Raw genomic sequence first — 22064 nt, forward strand, 5'->3', positions numbered from 1 at the left:
AGTTTGAGTCTTAATTGACCATAAATTTCTAGAATAAGAATATTAGATTGTAATTTCAAAATTGAATAAAATAAAAATCATTTGTAGTAGGATGAACAAAATCAAATAAAAAGAAAATTTAGTTGGATTGTATGCCCTAGAAGTGTAATAATCAATATGTTTAAATTCAAACTTATTGAATTGTGCAATTGATTGCCAATCACAGATAAATAAGTGGTTATACTGGTTGGTCCCAACTCCATGTGAGGGTCTTATAGTTTTAATTTGAATTCTAAAAAATACATAAGTACTTATCATTATTTCATCTGCTTGCTTAACTATTTGAAATATCTGATATTTATAATAAAAATAAAAGATGGAAAATGACTCTGATAATTTTTTATTTTTATTTAAAAAAAAAAGAAAATACCATCAATTCAAAAGCAGCAATCAAAGAACAATAATTGCAGACACGAATAACACCTATTCAATTAGCAGATATTTCTCAACCAATTCACGTAACACAAACTAATTAAATTGATTAACTGAATAAAATGAATTAGTATATATTTAAATATATGAGTTACTAATGTCCTAAGATAAGAAATCCAAGGACTTGACACCCAATGCCATGTGTGATAAATAGTACAACTTCTTATAAACAGTGGCTATCCAATCTGAATTGTTCAACTGTAACAGTGGCTATCCAACTTGGACTATCCAACTTTATTTGCATCCTCCAAACAAATGTAAAACAAGCCAAATCCCACCGGCACATCAGAAGACAAATGAAAAGGGGCTATTTATGTTACTGTGTGAATTGCTGTTTATATATTCAATAACACTAAATTACTAGTGTTTTGGTGTGTTCCAATTTCCAACACAACAAACACATGAGTAAATCAAATCAACCAAATAAGATATATATATATACATATAAACAAAAATTCATGATTTTAGTGACTCTTTAGTCTTTTCTAAAAAGACTTAACTATTAAAATTTGTGCTCATCTTAAGGACAAAAAAAATAAAATAAAAATAAATAAATAAATAAAGGAATTTTCCTATGAAATATATTATTAATAAATTATTTATAAAATATCATTATTGCATGTGAATGATCTATTCCAAGCAAACCAACACCTTTAGAAACAGAGCTCATGCCAATATAAGCACAGTAGATCAATTGGCTGATATGGATCAATGAATCATCACTGGTATTTTGAAGTGTTGACTAGTCCAAGTCAAGAAATTGGCAGGCATTTGGTCACCAAATACAGAATAAAAAATTTGAACGTAAAACATGTGACATATAAAATTATTATAAGTTAAAATAAAAACTTATCCTAAATTTCAACTCAATTATTAAAAAAAAAATCTAGAACAACCGAACTGTTGGGCTGTATCTTGTTTGGGCCCTCCAAGGTGCTATATTATTGGACCATGCCAGCTATGAATCTTTGATCAACCAAATAAATATAACATTGTTTCAATCTAAATTTATGAAATAAACAAAAAATATATATATTGATAAAAATATGATAAAACATCTAATTAACCAAAATCTCAACTTTATATTCAAAATTTCCAATATATATATAATATATATTGACAATTGGCAACAAATATGAATTTCAATATTTCTCTCTTTTATATATTTTTAGTAATTTTTTATAAATTAATTATTATTTTTTAAAAACAACATCGAACACTGCCTTCTAAAATATGAAATTAATACTTTAATACATATTTTTGCTGTTTGTGTGAGTACGAGTGGTAGACCTGACCACGATTAAATTCTAGTTTAAAACCGACAGTTTTGATTTTATAAACTTTAGAATTTGAGCCAAACTGTAGCCTTAAAGTTCTAGTTTTTGTTCTAATACGATTCCGATTCCAGTTTGGTTCTAAATAATTCAGTTCCAATTAATTAAAATATATAATAATATATATATAATTTTAAAAGAATAACAATAGAACGAAAATCGGTGATTAGGTTTTAGCTTTTAAGTCATAAAAACATTAATCAAAACCTTAAAATTTCGTTTTAAGGCAGGAATCATTTTAACAGTTTCAATTCAATTCTAATAGTGTCACTTTTGGTTTAATTCTACGATTCCACATTAGAGAGTGGCAATAGTGAGAAAAACGTTGGCAAAAAATATAATATCACGAGTTAAAAACAAAAATCATGTCTAATTGGATTATACATTCTTCTAGATTTTTTTAATTTATTTATACTAAAATAAATACCCAAAAAAAAAAAAATTACCATAGAAAATAGACACATCTTATTATAAAACAAACATACAAAAGTCCAACCACCAAACCAGACACCACCACACATACATTTTTATTTTAATCCAAAAACAGCCAAATTGCAAATCTCAAACAGCAACCCGGCGCGGTGCATGGCGTGAGCGCGGCTCAAGCCGATCATCGGCCGCCGCTTCCGGCGCAGCACAGTTGTCTCTGGTGGCATAGAGCTGGTAAGGAGAAGCATCCCTTGCAAGCCACTGCTCCACAGTGAAGAGCTGTTGCTCACACGGCACATGTGGCCCAGTCGTAGTGACTTCCACGTAGTTACAGTACCAGCCATGGTGTGGGCCGGTTCCGTCCGACGAGAGGTTCATCCAGCACACCGGCGACGAGAGGCATGGACCTCTTCCACTGAAAATGTCCAGATTGCCCCTCTCAAAGTAATCATGATCTTTTCCCATCAACCCACCCCAGGCTTCTATGTCCGTGATGGCCACTCCTGAGCCGTCCGATCCGATGAGTGTTAGGCTGATCACTGAGTCCGTGCCACCTTTCCAGATGGATCCTGTTCGGATGTAGATCATGTAGACACAGTCATAGTCTGAGTCTGTGACTAGTTCTCTTTGCTTGCTCTCATTGTTAACATTGATTTCCTGTCATTTGCTAATTATTATTATAAATATAAATCTAAATCTAAATCTAAATCTAAATGAAATATATATATATATATATATGGGTTTTGGAGGATGATAAAAAGAGAAGAAAGAGTTACCTTAATGAGTGTTGGAATGGCGGAGGTGGTGGTGGAGATGAGGATGATGAGGAGGAGGATGTGGTAGGGGACTTTTGGGATCATCTTAATTTTTTGGGTTTGTTTTTCTTTGTTTTGATGTGTTGTTGGGGGTGGGGAGCTTTAAATTATTGTTTGGGTTGAATGAATGTGGGATATTCTTGGTATTTTCAAGAAGGGTTTGGTGTGGTGTCTCTCAGGGATGGATTCTATTTAATGAGATTTATTAGGTCCAGCTGTGTTTTTCTCCCTTTATATTTTTTTTTATAATAAATTTCTGAAGCCATGGACCGACTGATTTAGCACTGGGCCTGCATTGAATATTTTTGCCCCATAAAAAAAAAAAAAAATTAAAACTCAACTCATATCAGATGGGGACACAACATATAAAAATAGTATTTCCATGTCCGTGTGTGGGTTAAAAGCAAAAAAGAAAACTTTTGAATATTGGTTTTGAATTAGTTTAAGTGTTTGGGTTAAATAATTATAATATAATATATTTTTTTTAATGATAATACATTTCTATTTATCTCAGTATTTTTCAATCGAGTTTAATAATATCAATTAAATTTAAATTTCTATATAGAAGGTGATTCTCCTTCTCTTGTAATTATTTAGCATTCAATGAATTAATGAATGAATAACTCATATTTAATTATTTATGTAATTATTAAATATACAAATATTAAATTAAAAATTAAAGTCAATGTTTTTTTTATTGTTATATTACCTCTACAATAAAAGAGTTATATGAGCGTTTTTTTTTGACAACACAAAGTTGAAGTTTCATAGTTTGACTATATCTCGTTTATTCATCTTTCTCAAAAATCTTTTGTCAGTCTTTTTCAAACTTGGTCTTTATTTTGACTATTTTTTATCACTATATAAACCATATTAACAGAGTTTTGCATTTAATTTTTAAAAATAAATCAAAATTTTAAAATAATATAATAAAAATAATTAAAAAAACTCTGAATGAAATTTAGCGGCTTTTTTTTTAAAATATTGCTTTTTTTTAAATTAATTACTAAAATAGGTATTTTTAGAATTATTTACCAAATTAGGCATTTTTATTTTTTTAATATTAAATTTTAAATTTTTTTAATAGTTGTGGGTTCCACTGGTTTTTTAATATTAAAATTTTATTTTTTTTAAAAAATCGGCAGGTCCTACTAGTTTTTTAATATTAAAATTTATTTTTTTTAAAACTGAGATGGGTCCTACTAGTTTTTTTTAAATTAAAAAAATAATTTTACTACTAAAACCCTTATCATTTCATATAATTTTTTTACAACTAGTTTTTATTCCCACTTCTACTTTCACTAATCCTAATGAGATAAAAAAATTATGGGTAATATTCGGTTAAAAAAATTTAAAAAGATAAAAAAATTGTTGTGGTTAAAAATTTTTTTATACATAAAAAAATTAAAAATTATCTCCAATAATACATAAAAAAATTAAAAATTATCTCCAATATTAGAATAATCAAAGATGTAATTGTTAGGATTGGTGTAAAGTATTATTGGGAGGTTGATGGGATGAATTATTGGTGGCACCTACCCCATTCACAAGAGCTATTAGATCTAATTCATCATAACCATCCATTTTGTTAGGGTGGAGCCTAAAAAAATTATCTCATAGTAAAAGATGTAATTGTTAGAGTAGGGTGGAGAGTATTATCGGGGATTGATGGATCGAATTATTGGTGGCAGTGTCACCTACCCCATTCATAAGAGCCATCGGGTCAAATTCATCATAACCATCCATTCGTTGAGTGGGCCTATATAAACCGTCCCAAGTTTTTCTTTTGTGAAAATACACAAGCAATATTGTATGAAAGATCCATAAATATTGGAGATAATTTTAATTTTTATGTATTATTGGAGATAATTTTAATTCTAATGTATATAAAAAATTTTAACCACAATAATTTTTATCTTTTAAATTTTTAACCGAATATTACCCATAATTTTTATCTGTTAGGATTAGTGAAAGTAGAAGTGGGAATAAAACTAGTTGTAAAACATTTTATGAAATGATAAGGGTTTTAGTGTAAAATTGTTTTTAATTTAAAAAAAACTACTATGACCCATCTCAGTTTTAAAAAAATAAATTTTAATATTAAAAAACTAGTGGGACCTGCCGATTTTTAAAAAAAATAAAATTTTAATATTAAAAAACCAGTGGAACCCACAACTATTAAAAAAATTTAAAATTTAATATTAAAAAAATAAAAATGCCTAATTTGGTAAATAATTCTAAAAATACCTATTTTAGTAATTAATTTAAAAAAAAGCAATATTTAAAAAAAAAAACCAAATTTAGCTTGTGAATAAAACTTATCATTCAAAAACACAAATAATTTACATATTAATTAATAAAAAAATAATAAAAATCATATCATTAAAACAGGAATTTTATTCATTTGTATTAACCCCACGGTTCCCTTCCCACCTTCACATCAACATCAACCATCAATACAATTTTGACAAACAACAGTTAAAATGTGCCGCATGTACACTGAAAATATAGCAACGTGATTCAGAGTTAATATGAAAAGAGATGACTTTCTGATTAAGGAGGGCATTTATGGCATTTAGCTTATGGGCCCAGAGCCCATTAAGCCAATGGGAGTGCGACAACGGATAAGATTTTGAGATAAATATACTTAATTTTAGTCAAGAAAGTTAGACACATTGTACACGAGAAAAGTGAGACAGCTTATCACTATGACTCGTGGAACGAGGTGGAACAGAAAAAAATATTTAAAATAATAATACAAATATGTTAAAATGACCAAAGATGCGACTGCCATAATTTTATTACTCTTTAATTATTAATAAAGAAAATAATGCCAAAATTCTGATTGAAATAAAATGGAGAAGATATATAAATATCTGCCTCATTTTAGACAGAAATTTCTTAAAACGTAATAGATGTGTATATAGTTAATATAAAAATAAATAATTATAATAAAAATAAAAGATCATGAAATAAAAAATTATGTATTTTTTTAATTTTAAAATCAATAACCATGAATTATTATCGATTTCTTCACTATTATTTTAGAGATATGTTTGTGTTTAATTGCTCCCATTTTGTCTAAGGTCTAATTTTGTGTGTGTGTGTGTGCTTTTTTTTAAAAAAATTTACTTTTAAAAAATATATAAATAAACCGTATTAAGCAATTGCATCACAGACAAATATAGAAAAACAACAAAAGTAAAGCACAACAGGAGTACATAAATGTACTAGAAATAAAATTTATTCATATTTCTAAGACAAAAATTATAATTTACAAATTAAATTCTTTTTATTTTATTTTATTTTTGAAAATAAATAAATTTGTTGGCCATCTACTCCTCATATAATGGATGAGTTATACTATGTTAGGCCCCTCACCAAAAAGCCCTTAAATAATTTGGAGTTTAAAATGAATATATTTTCACTTTGCACCATTTTTTTTTTTTACTCTCAAAGATATCATTTCATGGATGCAAATTTATTTCTCATACTTAATTAGTACAACACACTGCAGTGACTGCACGGTGCCCAACCAAAGTGGGCATTAAAAAGCAAAACACACTCATGCTGCAATATTCCGGCGTGGCGCCGCCGGCCAGCGGTTACCATCCTCCGGCTCAGAGGAGCAGTAGTCTCTGACAGCAAAGGGTTTGCCGGCGTTGAGCCACTGCCCAACGGAGAAGAGTCTTTGGGCACAAAGGCCACGTGGGCGAGTAGTAGTAACCTCAACGTAGTTGCAGTACCAGTCAGGGAAGCTGCCGGTGCCATCGGAGGTGAGGTTCATCCGGCAAGGAGTAGTTGATGAAAGACAAGGTCCACGGCCACTGAAAATGTCAAGATTACCCGCCTCAAAGTAGTCATGATTGGAACCCATGATACCACCCCAAGCTTCCAGGTTCTTGATGAGGACTCCATGTCCATCTTTTTGGGTGAGTGTTAGGCTGATCACTGAGTCTGTGCCTGCTCCCACCTTGGTTCCTGTTTGGACGTACACTGTGTACACACACTCATACTCATCGTCACCATTACTCTTGATTTTGTTTATCATCTTGTTGTTGTGCTCCCCACTTTCCTGAAAAGTAACAATGCATATATTTATGGTTAGAGAATTGATAAACAAGAATACTAGAGAGAAAGAGAACAAATTAACTATGAAGGAGGGGATGAAGGAGAGGATGAGAAGGAGCAGAGGGATGGCCCTTGGGAACATGTTGTTGTTGTTGTTATTGTTGTTTGTTTGTGGGTGAGAGATTAATTGGGTTGGAATGAAGGGTTGTTATATAGAGAAAAATTAAGCTGGGATGGGGTGAATGTGCCATTGTGGGGTTGGGTGGGCACTGGGCAGTGATTGTAGCGACTCATTTTGCTTTTTCCAATTTGTTGATTATCAATTATAAGAGTCTCTGTCTGTCAGAGTGTTAGTGGTGACCCTAATTACGGTTGTGTAGAAGCTCACATTATAATTTATATAATTTCTAAAATCACAAGTTTTTTTTTTTCCTGTTTTTTGTTGTTGTTGTTGGCAAGGCCCATGGTTGCAGTTCAGGAATCAAATTAGGCTCACAGCTGATCTTATTAGGGTGCAGAGTCTCTGCCTCAATAATATGGATATATTCAGAGAACTTAAAAAATTAAATTGTATCAAGAGAATAATAGAGTTAGAACAAACTCCAAACTTAGTCAATATCAATTTGAAATACAATTGATCTATGATTCATTTAGATAAATTTTAGAGTTTTATTCTAATGAAATAGCTGTAATAAAGTAAAATTATTATTGATATACTCGATTTTTAACATAATGAAATTATCTTTATTTTTTCCATTCATTGATTTCCTTGAATTTTTAATTTTTAATATAAATTTGTGAATTGTCATCGTGGTCATCATCATCATTGTTATTATTTTGCTTATTATCACTCGTTGTTATTTTAGAGTTTGTGGAATTAGTTTTTAATTTATTTAAATAGAAATTTTCTGTTATTGTAGGTAGGGAATAAATATATAATTCCATTTTTTAGTAATTAATGCCTATCAATGTATATTGTTTTCCAATTGGTTCTTTTATCATAATAGATTTGATAAATATTTATATTGTCACAATTAATATTTTCATATAGCATACTCATAACAGTTTAACAATTTACAATGGTATATGAAGTCATCTCGCTTGATTCCAGAACTAGGTTATTCCCTGATTTTTCCTTATCCCAGCTTGACAAGTGTCTCCTAACCACAATATAAAATAACAACAACATCATATATATGGGGACATATATGGGCAATTTTTAAATTTTTGAGTAGGGGTATATAAGAAAAACAACAAAGTTCCAACTCTCTCCTAATCCAAGCCCACATTGGGCCCAATTTGTGAGTCATCGGCCTATTGACGATATGATAATATTGGGCCCAATTCGTCAGACTAAACTGGATCAAATTTGGCAACTTTATTGAATGCAGTAAATGCGTACATACATTGGATGGAAAAACTAAATTATTATCTGTAATAAATCTCTTTTACATAAAATCTTGGTAGTGATTACAAACTACGAAATATTAATAAGATAAACTTAAAATGAAATGACTAAGTTAGACTTAACTAAATAAAAAGCAAATAACGTATGCGTATTCTGGCACAACAAATTTGTAATCTTAGTTCAATGGTGTACTTGGGTTTTATTTTATTGTGTAAAAAAAAGATAAATCATCAACTTAAATTAATAGTCTATTTAGTACACTTTGGTACAAGGATCTAATATAATTCATATAAATATAGAAGGAGTTATTTAAATCAATTTGGCTTCTGCAGGGCATAATTTGAAATTTAATTTTTGTTTAACCAACATCTTTCTCCCAAAACTTATTTCAGTTTGAATATAAGGAGCATGATTCTTTAGTCTAGTGGTTCTTAAGAAGTTTAGTTAATATAACGAGTTCAAGCATGAATTACGTCTAATTGGATTATACATTCTGCTATGTTTTTAATTTATTTTTACTAAAATAAATAGTTTTTTTTTTAAATGACACAAGGCCAAACCCACTAGTAAATAAACATATTTTATTTATTATAAAGTCCATCCCCTGAATAAGACACATTCAGAGTCCACATGACCATATCAATTGATAATATGAATATATATATATAAAGAAAAGATGATAAAAATTTTGCATTTAAAAAAATAAAAAATTGTTGTAATTATTGTAGAAGATAATAGAGTTTATTTTTAAAAATCTAAATAAAAATAAATAAAAACATAAACAAACAATTGTTACGACGATAAAATTTGTTTTTGCATAAGAAAAATTAATATTTAGATAGAAATTTGTATATGAGTTTTGGCACTAGATTTATAAATCATAAAAACAAAAAAAGAGACCAAATTAAATTCAAGCCCAAAATATGAAATAATGTATTAGAAAATATTTTAGTGAAATTTGAATTGTAGTCATTGAAACCATATATGACATATGTCAAACATCTAAATATGTATTGGATAGCATTGAAGGGATCTTGCATTGAAGGTAACTCCAATTGTTTTTTTCCCTATTTTTTTAAATAGATTTTAAAGTCATGAACCACTTGGGTTTCAAGCACGGAGTGTTTACATAAAATGCTCATATTTTATTGAGAAAATGAGTTCAATTTTTAGCTCATGCAAAGAAAAGACATAAGTGTATAAAAATAGTATCTCCATGCATGCATACATCCCTAATATGTGGTTTATTCATAACATTTTTTTTTTTTTTTTTAATTTAAGGCTTGAATTCGGTCAAGTATTTAATTAGTTTGAAATAATTAAAATATAGTAAAAATTTTAATAATAATACACTTCTATTTATCTCAATGTGGTTCACAAGCATGGATACATACAACTACGTTTGCAATTGAAATTTATCTCTCTTTTAAATTAAAGATCCAGTGTTCAAATCCCTTCCTCTAAATTATATGGAACTTAATGAGGATTTGCAAATTATATTTACAGATGAAAATTTTTTCAATCAAGCTTAGTAATATCAATTAAATTGAAATTAATTTGTATGTATATTGTGTATCTCCTTTGCTTGTAATTATTTTATCATTCAATGAATGAATGAATAACTCATATTTAATTATTTATTTAAATATAAATATATATACAAATATTAAATTTAAATTTAAGGTCAATGTTTCTTTTTGTTATATCACCTTTACAATAAGAGAGTTGTACGACTTGATATTTTATTTTCTTCACACTGCAAAAATTAAAGTTGCACTGTTTGTCCATATATAATTTAGCCGTATTTATTACAAAAAAAGTTTGAATGAAGTTTAGCTTGAGAATAAAATTTGTTTTTAAAGACAACTAATTTATATATTAATTAAATAATAATAATAATAATAATAATAGCGTTAAAACAGGAAATTATTCACATGAATCAACCACACGGTTCCCGCCTTCATTGTCGATGTAATAAAAATACACTAACAAACAAACAACGGCTTAAAAGTCAAAGCAGAAAACTTCCTACCCAGGGAGGGCATTTATTGACTTTAGCCGATGGTCTCAGAGCTAATCATCTAATAGGAGTGTGACAATTAAGTACTTGAGATATATATACTTAATTTCAGTCACAATGAACTCGAGATGGTGTTTAATGTGACGGATAACTGTGACCCAAATGATGTGCACGGTGCACCGCGGAGGAACAGAAGAAATTGAAATAATAATAATAAAAAAAATATGTCACTGTCATAATATTAATACTGTTTAATTATTAATAAAGGACATAATGCTCCTTGCTCCATTCCTTACCTTGAAAGATTTAATGGGCCAGACAAACACTGTGACTCAAAGAGGCTCGTGGCTTGGTCCCACTTTTGCAAGTCCAAAGCTTAGAGTGGCTGGGGAAAGCTTAACTTAGGTGGTATTTGGTTCAGTGTAACTGTAAATACAGTGGATTTTTAGTTACAATGTAACTAAAAATTCATGAATTTTATAATACAGTGCAGTCAAATCTAGTGTTTGGTTAAATGTACTGTAGATGCTATATTATATGATTTTGTATTTGATAAAAGATATTTATAAATTTGAAACTAGAATTTTTTTACATTATAAATATTTTTATGATTTTAAGTACTGTATTAATTAATTTAACTATTAATTTTAATATTAAATTATTTATTAAATTTATTAGTATATTTATTTATTTATTTATTTTATTATATTTTATATTTTTTAAATTTAATTTTTAACCCAATAAAAAAGTGTTTTGAACTTTTCATATATTTTTAGCATGTTATTAATGATTTTAATTATCGCATTGATCATTTTAACTCTTAATTTTATTATTAAATTAATTATCAAAGTAATTATTAAAATTATTATTAAATTTTATAATTTTTCACTCCACCAAAATATTCATAAATATTTAATCATATTTGTTTTTCTTTAATTGGTCACATATAGGTCACAAGTTATGCATTTGAAGAAATTTAAAAATAACGGATTTGGTTTTACGCCCAATTTGGCCGTAAAACCAAATCCCTCATTGGATGTAATATGAGTTACATTGGTTTTTGAAATCCTGTGAACCAAACACTGGATTTTAGAAAACCTGGTAACTCAAGTTACATGTAACTCAAAAACCCTCAAAACAAACACTACCTAACTTAAAAGATTTTAATTATGTTTTCTTGGACAAATGGTGGTGGAAGAATGCCTCGGGTACAAAAACTGTTGGTCAGAAGTGATTGCTTTTAACTACCTGGAAATGAAGATTTGTCCTCCTTGCTCCGTTTTTTACCTAGGATGCAATCCTTCTTCTGGAAAAATATTCTTAATTGCAGGCTGGCTTTCAATCTCAGTTTGGACTCGATTATTCAAAATGACAGGAATACCTCATTTTGACTGTCTAGTGGTATCCAGACACCACTCTTAAGGAGTGTGCCAGGTGGTCGGGGGATGTTCTCATTTCCCCTCTTGGATGTGCTGTGCTGATTGATTGAACTTGATGGATTTCACAATTAGATAATCTTTATAAAAAGTTAAGATCTTTTTTTTAATTGAAAATTATTTGGGAATAACGTAAATTTAGCGGTAAGTTCTGCACTTGAATCCATTAATAATGATAAAAATGATTGGGCCTTGTGGTTCTTTTAACTGATCATACGCAGAAATGAGAGATGAGAACCCTAATTCTGAATCTCAGATTGTTGTGTGCTCAGTCATGGATCACACACTATTTATAATAATCTTTATGAGGCTAATTACAATTCTGCTCATTATAAACTTGATGATTTTGCTCTTAGAAATTCTACACCATATTATTATTATTATTATTATTATTATTATTATGTAAATCCACTCATCTAGTTTATATAATTAGGACTATATCCAAACTTTAACTAGATCATCACAATTACGTCCATTCAAAATTAAATATGATAAGATATACACAATCATAAATATTATTTGTGTACGTCTGCACAACTTGTGCACATATATCCTTGAATCCTTACATGATGTGTGCTCCAAAACCCAACAATCTTCCACTTGGACCATACAATCATGCACCCTCGGGAATTCAAAAATTATATATAAATTACCATCAACAACCAAAATGTGATCACAACTGAAAAATTATCTAAATCAATCTCATCCATCAACCTCATTTATACATGGAACAAAGGGGCAGTCGTTGTCAGTATAATGCAACTAAACCCACAATATTTGATGCAACTAAACCCACAATGATCACATATATCGACTTAACTAACGACATAGATCAAGTGTGGATGCGTAGTATGGAAATTACAAGCCATTGTGATCTACGTTTATCTATTTCCAACTGGTCCAACTTTAAAAACTTTATGAGATCATAGTTCAGAGTAAAACAATGAATAATCTAGAAATTTCATAAAATCTGTTAAAAATAATGTCATGACATCAATACAAATATTAAGTTAACTAAATATAAACTCCAACTAATCAAAGTATCTTTACTAATGACAACCATATAAGCAACATGCTTGTTGAAAACTATAGGCGCTAATGCACGTGGATTCACAATAATGGAGTTTATCTCTATAAGCTCAATATTCACAGAACCACTCTGAACGTACTTTATCTTCTTTGGTAGCTTAATTTTTAAACCCTTTAATTTCTCAGCTAGATGACACATATCGAGAATTACTCCCGTATATTCCTCACCCTTATACCTCATAAAGACTAGTTTCCTCAGGGTCGTAGCACTTGTCTCCGTCTTATCACTTCTTACGAAGAGCTTTTCCAAGGTGTCGAGGAATTGCTAGTTATCTTTTCACTCAGACATAGTGTCCTGAAAAACCTTCGGGATTATATTCTTCATGATCATTAGACCGATACGGTTAGACCGTTCCCACCTCTCAAAGACTCTTTTGTCATGAATGGAGCTTTGATCTATCAAAAGTATAGGACATTGTTCCATTAACGTATAGTTTAGATCCATACATCCCAAAAAGAGTGTTACTTTATATTTTTTTCAAACCTTAAAATTTGTGTCATCAAGCATGGGAATGCCATTGAGTATAGCAAACATATTATTAACACTCATGATGGCAACTATACAAAGAGCAATAATCAATAATTAGCTCACAGTTAATTAACTAGAGATCTAATAATGAAAACATACAAATAACAACAACAACCCATCTTCAAGTTAATCGAGTGACATCAAATCTAGTCTTTGGACAGAGATTCAATTCACTAGTTTTTAACTTGTTACAATAATCAAGTTTTTATAATAAATCCAGTCAAGTATAAAGTCTTCTTTTGGCCCGACTAAATACTAACAATAGACACTTTATAACTATAAACAACTTATTACCACATGTGCAAACAAATCTCTGCCAGACAACAGTCTTTCTTTGGGCAGATGTGTTGTCTGTATAAGAATAAGCATGCACTAACACATGGTTATCCACAAACAAAAAGTTTCCACAACAGAGATCATTTTAGTGATAATGCTGATTCTACCAATTGCAGAAAATACCCAAGAAAGCATATAAACCAACTCTAAGTTGTTATTTTTCTAATGATTATTAAAACAACTTTATAATCACGAGCAAAAATTAATTTCATTATAATAAACCTCAATAATTAAAGCGAAATCCGAATGTTATCTTAATTCAAAATCAAAGTAAAATTTAAATTAATGTAAATGATTAATTGTGCTCTTCAACTTTAATCTTGGTAATCATAAAGATAAATTTACTTAAACTAAATTTAATAATCTATTGAAATCCATGAGGATGCATGATTTATAAAAGAATCCACTTAATCACCGAAACAATATCATGAATTAATATATATATATATATATAATTGTAACTGTAGCATAAGGCCAATCAATACTTCAACCTCCCACGAGGACAAGAGGGCCACATATATATATATATATATAATTGTAACTGTAGCACAAGGCCAATCAATACTTCAACCTCCCACGAGGACATTAGGGCCACATCCACTAAACTCATATTATATATATATATATAAACTAATAGTTTATTCTCATGAGTTAAAACAAAACAAATTAAATTTAACATACATACACGGATATCTAATCAACGTGTAATTATTATACTAATCACATATAGATTATTGCGTGCTCAATCTAGAATGATACCTTATTTATAAGAATTTTTATGGGGTTAATTTTTCATCATAAATTTAATGATTTTACCTTAAAAAAATCTACATATCATATTATTATTATGATATAAATCTACACATTTAGTTTAGATATGCAAAAGACATAGATATCTAGCTTATCTTAGATAGAAATTTATTAAAATGTAAAAGATATATGTATAGTTCAAATTAAAGTAAAAAAGAAATCATCATAAAGAATCGAAATAAAAAGTTTATGGGATTTGTTCACTAATATTTTAGAGATGTGTTTGTGCTTAGTTGCGGGATCCACGGGCGGAATTTGGATGTCTTGTTTTATTTTTTTAATAAAAAATAAATTAAATTTATTAAAAAAAAAAAGAGGGAGTATATCACAAACAAAAGCACAGAGATACCGAGTGAAGTGTGAAAAAAAAATAACAGTAGTATGACACAACAAAAATACATGAATTCACTTATATGTATTTCTAAAAACAAAAAAATTATAGTTCTTCAATTAAATTATTTTATTTTATTATTTCAAAAGAATAAATGCACGAATCATTATCAACATTTTTATAAATTTATGTGATATCTTCACTTCACTAATATTTTAGAGATGCATTCGAGTTTAGCTGTTCCATTCAATTATGTCTTATTTTTTTTAAAAAAATTTATTTATAAAATATTTTAATAAAATAGATAAGCCACATTTATTCGAGAATATGAAGAAAGCACATCAATCTCTCGCTCATACAAGAGAGTAGTAGTACATCACAAACAAAAGTACAGTCCACGCGAACAAAAACAAGAGTACATGACAATTACTTATACTTAGTACAGCACATGCAATGTGGCCAACCAAAGTGGTAGTTAAACAACAGGCACACTCATGCCGGAAGCAGGAGTGGTGCCGCCGGCAAGCGATTACCATCCTCCGTCTTAGAACAGTAGTCAACGTTGGCAGTATAGAGCGTAAAGATGTTGAGCCACTGCCCGACGGAGAAGTTTGTTTTGGCACAAAGGCTTCCAGGGCGAGTAGTAGTAACCTCAACATAGTCACAGTACCAGGCGGGGAAGCTGCCGGTGCCATCGGTGGTAAGTCTAATCTTGCAGGGAGTTGCGGGAAGGCAAGGTGCACGGCCACTGAAAATGTCCAGATTGCCAGCCTCGAAGTAGTCATGTTTGGAACCCATGAGGCCACCCCAAGCTTTCAGGTTGTGGATGGCGACTCCATGGCCATGATCTCCGCTGAGTGTCAGGTTAATATTTGAGTCTGTGCCTGCTGCCACCTTCTGTCCCGTTTGGACGTACAGTGTGTACACGCACGCATCATCACGGTTGATTTTGTTAATAGTCTCGTTGTGCACACGACTTTCCTGAAAACAATATTAATGCATTCATGCATATATATATATATATATAGGGTTAGAGAATTAATATATATAAACAAAGAGAACTAGAAAATGCATGACATGATACGCATATATATGTGACAAATTAAGAAAGAGAGGGAGAGAGAGAACAACGTAACTGTGAAGGAGGAGATGATGCAGAGGATGAGAAGGATCAGAGGGATGGCTCTTGGAAACATGTTGTTGTAGTTGTGTCTATTGTGCTTTGTTTGGCTTGGGTGAATGCATGGGTTCGAATGAAGGGTTGTTATATAGTGAAAATAAGCTGGGATTGCATTAATGTGTTCATGTGTGTATGGTTGGGGTGGGCGCACATGGCGGTCATTGTAGCGACTAATTTTGCTTTTCCAATTTGTTAATTACCAATTATCAGAGTCATGTTATTGGTGACCCTAATATTAGTTAAAAAAAATTATAATTTTTTAATTTTTTTAAATATTTGTTTACATTAAATATGATATTGTTAATAGAAAATATTTGATTTCATTTATTTAATTAGTTTCCCATTAATTAAATACTTCGTAAGACTTTTCTAATGCCAATGGTTATTATCAATAATTTTTTTTACCAATCTAAAATGGCAAATTTATATTTAACTTTATCCAACAAATGTATTGAAAGTTATGACCCTCCCAACTTAAAAAAAAAAAAATCATACTTTTTAAAGAGACCTATCTGTGAAAAACCATGTTTAACTTTAAAATATTTTTGAAAAAAATTTAAGAATTTAAACATGTATATTTTAAAATTATATATATACATGTGAAAAATCAAACAAATGATAATAATAATAGTAGATAATGGGGCTAATCTCACCATCTCACTTACATGGTAACTATACCTTTAAACTTATATTAAACCAAACAAATAAAAAATAAATACAGTATTTTCAATTATAATAAACCAAATTATTGTGATGTAAATTGAAATATTGTATTTTCAGTTATAACAAATTAAACAACAGTGATATAAATTAAAATACAGAATTTCAAGTTACAATAAAGCAAACAACAGTGATGTAAATTAAAATATAATATTTTCACTTATATTGTAATTGAAGTTACATGTAATTTTAATTACAGACAATCAGACAATGCTTAGGTTTAAAACCATAAAGTTTTGTATTAACTTTTAAAAAACAACTCAAATTTAAAATATTATGATAAAAATAAATTTTAAAATTTCAAATTTTTTTTTTTAAAATCTCAATGAAGTTTACCTCAAAAATAAAATTTATTTTTAAAGACAAATAATTTACATATGTATTAATAAAGAAACAATAAACAGGAAATTTATTCATATGAATCAACCACACGGTCTCCACCTTCATTGTCGATGCAATAAATTAAAAACACTTCAACAAACAACGGCTTAAAAGTTAAAACATGAGTTTCCGACGCATTTATGGAACTTAACAGAAGGTCCCGAAGCCAATCAGCCAATGGAAATGCGACAACGAATAAGCAATTGGGATATATATATATATATATACTTAACTTCAGCCAAGAGCAGTCACACGCCCTAGATAGTGTTTAATGTGACAGATAAACAGTATGTCTGTGATAATATTAATACTCTTTAATTATGAATTAAGAAAATAATGTGAAAATTTCGGTTGATATTTAGGCATGTTGATTTGGAATGAAGTGAGAGAAAGTACAACGGTCTAATTTACGTGTTCATTTATTATAAAGTGAATTTTAAGCTAAACTCATTTTAACACTTTTTTTGTACTAAAATCATGAGAGAAGAGAATCAATTTATAAAAACTTACTTTCTTTCACTTTCATAGTCTTTTTGAAATTCATAAAACTCCATCAAACACTTAAATTCTCCTATTTTATTCTCACAAACAAATAAACATCAGAAATATTGAAAGTGATATCACTTCCCCTACTTCTTCACTTTCCCCTATTTTCTGGCAAGTGAACATGCCAGGAGATATAAATATCTAGCTTATCTAAGGCAGAAATTTATTAAAATATAATAGACGTGTGTGTACATTTAAAATAAAAGAAATTGTCATAAGAAATTGAAATAAAAATAAAAAGTAATGAAATCAATTATTAGTTTGGATTGTCTTTTTATTAAATATATGTTTTTAAATTTTAAAAATAATAAAAAAGAATGAATGCATGAATTATTATCAACATTTTTACAAATTTATGTGATTTCTTCACTAATATTTTAGAGATGTGTTTTGTGTTTAGTTGCTCCCATCCACTAGTGGTGAACATCTGATTTCATGTCTTGCACTACAAGAAAACATGGGCATCAGAGACGGAAAATTCCGTCACTAATAGGTAAAATTTCGTTGGTGATAATTTTTACCAACGGAATATTCCGTTGGACATTTCCGTCGCTGAAAAGCAAGTGGCTAATGCTATTCCGTTGGAAAAATTAATTCCGTTGGTGATATTAAACTATTACCAACGGAATTTTCCGTTCCTGAAGATGTTTATTAGTAACGGAAATTCCGTCCCTGAAGGTGTTTATTACCAACGGAATTATTCATCACCGAAAGCATTCATTACCAACGAAAATTCAGTCACTGAAAATATTTATTACCAACGGAATTTCCGTCACTAAAGGTTTTATCACCAATGGAATTTACGTCACTGAAAGTGTTTATTTCCAACGGAATTCCGTCTAATAGTCTTTATCACCCACGGAATTCCATCCTTGAATGTGTTTAAATATTAGTTTAATCACTAATGTTAGAATTTCTTGGTGATACTACAAAATTCCGTTGGTATTAATATTGAATTAAGTTGGTGATAATACAAATTCGGTTGGTGATAGTATTGAATTTTGTTAGTGATAATACAAAATTCTGTTGGTGATAATAAAAATTCGGTTGGTGATAATATAAAATTCCGTTGGTAATAACACAAAATTCCGTTGGTGATACTATAAAATTCCGTTGGTGATGGTAGAGAATTTCGTTGGTGATAATACAAAATTCCGTTAATAATAGTATAGAATTCCGTTGGTGATACTACAAACTTCCGTTGGTGATACTATAAAATTCCGTTGGTGATGGTAGAGAATTCCGTTGGTGATAATACAAAATTCCGTTAATAATAGTATAGAATTCCGTTGGTGATACTACAAAATTCCGTTGGTGATTGTATTGAATTCCGTTGGTGATACTATCGAATTCCGTTAGTAATACCCTAAAATTTCGTTTCTATGTTTTTCCAACGGAATTTTCAACAGAAACTATCATCAATGGAATATTCCGTTGGTGATAATATGAGTTTCCGTCACTAATATATTTTAAATTATAAAATCTTTTTCGTTTGAATTCCGTCACAAAATCCGTTGGTGATATTGACTTTCACCAACGGAAAAATTCCGTTGGAAACATTCCGTCTCTAATGCCCATGTTTTCTTGTAGTGTTGTTTTGTTTTTTATATTTATTTTAATAAAATAAATAAATAATATTTATTGGAAAAAGCTGAGAGAGTACGTCATAGACAATACTCTTGAAATATTAAGTGAAATATGAACAAACACAGAAAGAACAATAATAGTACAACACAACAAGAATACATGAGTTCAATAGATGTGAAATGTATCCATGTTTCTTAAAACAGAAATTATTGTTTTTCAATTAAATTATTTTATTTTTGAATTAAAAGAATGAATGCACGAATTATTATCTACATCTTTGTAAATTTATGTGATTTCTTCACTAATGTTTTAAAGATGTATTTGTGTAAAAGATATTATTTCAAAAAAAAACAAGAAAAAATATTTTATAATTTAGTTATACATGTGACAAACTTTATAATTACGGAAGTATAATAAATTTCTATACAAACAATCCTTTTTGATTTACAAGGGAGAAGTATGAATATATATATATATATATAAATGTTTTGATAATATACATATTTATTAGTAGTAAGCTTGAACATTTATAAATTGACTTCATAATAAATAAATCCGCGGTTTGCCATATAGGAAATTAAATTATATTATCAGAAAAAATTTGTTCCTTTATTTAGATACTTACAATTTAGAAAGCAAGAAGTGTCTAGATATATATGCGTGTGATAAGAATATATATAAAAGAAATGTTATGACTCAAAAATTAAAATTAAATAGCCACACAAAGAGCTACAGTGAAACTCTTGTATGGACTGTTTGGCTTGTTAGAAATAATTTAATTTTTAATGCCATTGTTGTTCCTGTGCATGCTCTTATTATCAAAATTGATCGATTGCTCTTTTCTTGATTTTCAAACAGTGCAGAGGATACAAAAAGGAAGCTTGAAGAGGCCATGGGGAGTGTTCGCCGAAGTTTGGAGTTCTTGGGCCCCGCTCAGATGTGGATACAGTGGCTCAATGGCTGAGGAGGCGTCAGCTTCACAGACGGACTAGTCTTTTTTCTCTGTTGCTGGCTGTGAGGAGGCCTTTGTTCCTCATTTATTTATTTATTTATCGTTATTTAGATTTTGAGATGCTTGTACTACAACAAGTGGTTTGTTGCTCTCTTTTACTCCACCTCAGTTTGGGTGGAGCGTTATAGTTTTTGACTCTTTCTGATTTAATTGAAGTGGTTTATCCACTTTTTAGAAAAAAAAAATTTACACATCATATACTATATTCTATATATAACAGGGTAACATTAAAACCAAATTTAATAATTAGAAAATTATAATTATTGCATTATGCATAGGCATCTACCTACATATGCAAACCATGGCCAATTATCATGTTTGTTGCTAGTATAAACTGAATATATATATATATATATATATTGTATTTCTTTGTTTTGCAACAAATGAAACTTTTCATCTGAATTTATGTTACAAATAAATATGCATAATTCAAAACCACCAAAATTACAAAACCTTCGACATAAAATGAGGGAAATTTTACCAACGACCTTCGGGTCTATTGGTACATGGGTCGCCGATAGAGCTCTCACCGAGTGGTGAGAGTTCGATTTTTGGCTGAGGGCACATTTTTGGGAGTTGTGAATAGTGGTTGTGTACGGGTGGTTCCAGTTGTTGTACCCAGTCCAAATTTGGACCTAGGATTTTCTCTTATTTTTGTGAATGCATTAGGGTAAAATGGTCATTTTGCATTAATAGATTTTTACTGGATTGCACAGTTGATTATGTGCGAAAATTCTGCCATAAATAGGGGGCAATTCGGGTCATTTGGATTTTGTTTCCATTCTTGTGTTAGAGGGCAATAGAGTAATTTAGAAAAGAATAAAAAAACATTGTAGCAACCCATTCATCGTAGTTAAACTAGCTCTGTTCCTCGTAGTTTTGCAGTCCCAACACTATTGATTCTCGCTCGACATCAGTAGCACTCGACATCGTAGTGACCCAGATCTTGTTGAAGTGTACTGTAGCAACCCGACAATCGTAGCAACCCGAGAATTAATATCCAAATTCTTCTCTTCCTTCTTCTTTCCTTCTCCTTCTTTGCTTCTCCATGCCGGCGAACCCTTAAAAAAATCCCTAACTATTTCCGGCGACCAATTCCGCGAACCAACACCAAAAAAATTTACTCCCCACATCCTCTTGAGTAAGGTAAGAGCCTTTTATCCGAGTTTTTTTAGTATGTATTTCTTCCGTATTTTCATTGTATTCATTATTTATAAACCTAGACCAAAAACCCTAGATTTTTTTCATGATTTGTGGAAGTTTTTTTGGGCTTAAAAATGAAGCCCTTGATGTTGTCAATTGTTATTCATGAGAATTGTGTCAAAAATTTCATCGTTTGATGTTGTAAAATGAGAGAAAAACCATTTGTAAGGTTCGGGTTTTCTATCGTAGCATTCCCGATGTTACTCGTAGCACCGGAAAAACTTTTGGCCTTTTATTGTATTTCTTTGATCCAAATTGAAGCTTTTTCATTCATTGAACTTATTGGAACTAGGTTTACTTCATTACGAGGTCGTTTGGGTCCAAAATGACAATGTTTTTGCCCTAAAACCCTAAGG

The 22064-nt window shown here is 29.9% G+C and overlaps 3 protein-coding genes across 3 annotated transcripts; all 3 read right to left on the reverse strand.

Annotated features, from left to right (window-relative positions):
- Window positions 1–2247: 2247 nt before the first annotated feature.
- LOC120261152 (PLAT domain-containing protein 3-like) lies at window positions 2248–3184 on the reverse strand. Its single transcript, XM_039268897.1, has 2 exons — window positions 3011–3184; window positions 2248–2891 (listed from the first exon to the last, which is right to left on the reverse strand). The coding sequence occupies exons 1-2, from the start codon at window positions 3092–3094 to the stop codon at window positions 2367–2369; spliced, it is 609 nt and encodes a 202-aa protein (XP_039124831.1). The 5' UTR covers window positions 3095–3184; the 3' UTR covers window positions 2248–2366.
- Window positions 3185–6509: 3325 nt separating this feature from the next.
- Window positions 6510–7322, reverse strand: LOC120261606 (PLAT domain-containing protein 2-like). The gene is made up of 2 exons (XM_039269554.1): window positions 7203–7322; window positions 6510–7124 (listed from the first exon to the last, which is right to left on the reverse strand). The coding sequence occupies exons 1-2, from the start codon at window positions 7260–7262 to the stop codon at window positions 6615–6617; spliced, it is 570 nt and encodes a 189-aa protein (XP_039125488.1). The 5' UTR covers window positions 7263–7322; the 3' UTR covers window positions 6510–6614.
- An 8047-nt stretch (window positions 7323–15369) lies between these two features.
- Window positions 15370–16325, reverse strand: LOC120261698 (PLAT domain-containing protein 3-like). Its single transcript, XM_039269680.1, has 2 exons — window positions 16216–16325; window positions 15370–16060 (listed from the first exon to the last, which is right to left on the reverse strand). The coding sequence occupies exons 1-2, from the start codon at window positions 16273–16275 to the stop codon at window positions 15572–15574; spliced, it is 549 nt and encodes a 182-aa protein (XP_039125614.1). The 5' UTR covers window positions 16276–16325; the 3' UTR covers window positions 15370–15571.
- Window positions 16326–22064: the final 5739 nt, after the last annotated feature.

Source organism: Dioscorea cayenensis, chromosome 5 (assembly GCF_009730915.1).
Source record: "Dioscorea cayenensis subsp. rotundata cultivar TDr96_F1 chromosome 5, TDr96_F1_v2_PseudoChromosome.rev07_lg8_w22 25.fasta, whole genome shotgun sequence".
Taxonomy (NCBI): domain Eukaryota; kingdom Viridiplantae; phylum Streptophyta; class Magnoliopsida; order Dioscoreales; family Dioscoreaceae; genus Dioscorea; species Dioscorea cayenensis.

Excerpts from the sequence above, each read along its gene's own strand:
- LOC120261698 (XM_039269680.1), bottom strand. The coding sequence starts at position 16,275 with ATGTTTCCAAGAGCCATCCCTCTGATCCTTCTCATCCTCTGCATCATC. Across the intron at positions 16,061-16,215 it reads GCATCATCTCCTCCTTCACA|GAAAGTCGTGTGCACAACGA; the intron begins GTTACGTTGTTC and ends TATTGTTTTCAG.
- LOC120261152 (XM_039268897.1), bottom strand. The coding sequence starts at position 3,094 with ATGATCCCAAAAGTCCCCTACCACATCCTCCTCCTCATCATCCTCATC. Across the intron at positions 2,892-3,010 it reads CCATTCCAACACTCATTAAG|GAAATCAATGTTAACAATGA; the intron begins GTAACTCTTTCT and ends AGCAAATGACAG.
- LOC120261606 (XM_039269554.1), bottom strand. The coding sequence starts at position 7,262 with ATGTTCCCAAGGGCCATCCCTCTGCTCCTTCTCATCCTCTCCTTCATC. Across the intron at positions 7,125-7,202 it reads CCTTCATCCCCTCCTTCATA|GAAAGTGGGGAGCACAACAA; the intron begins GTTAATTTGTTC and ends GTTACTTTTCAG.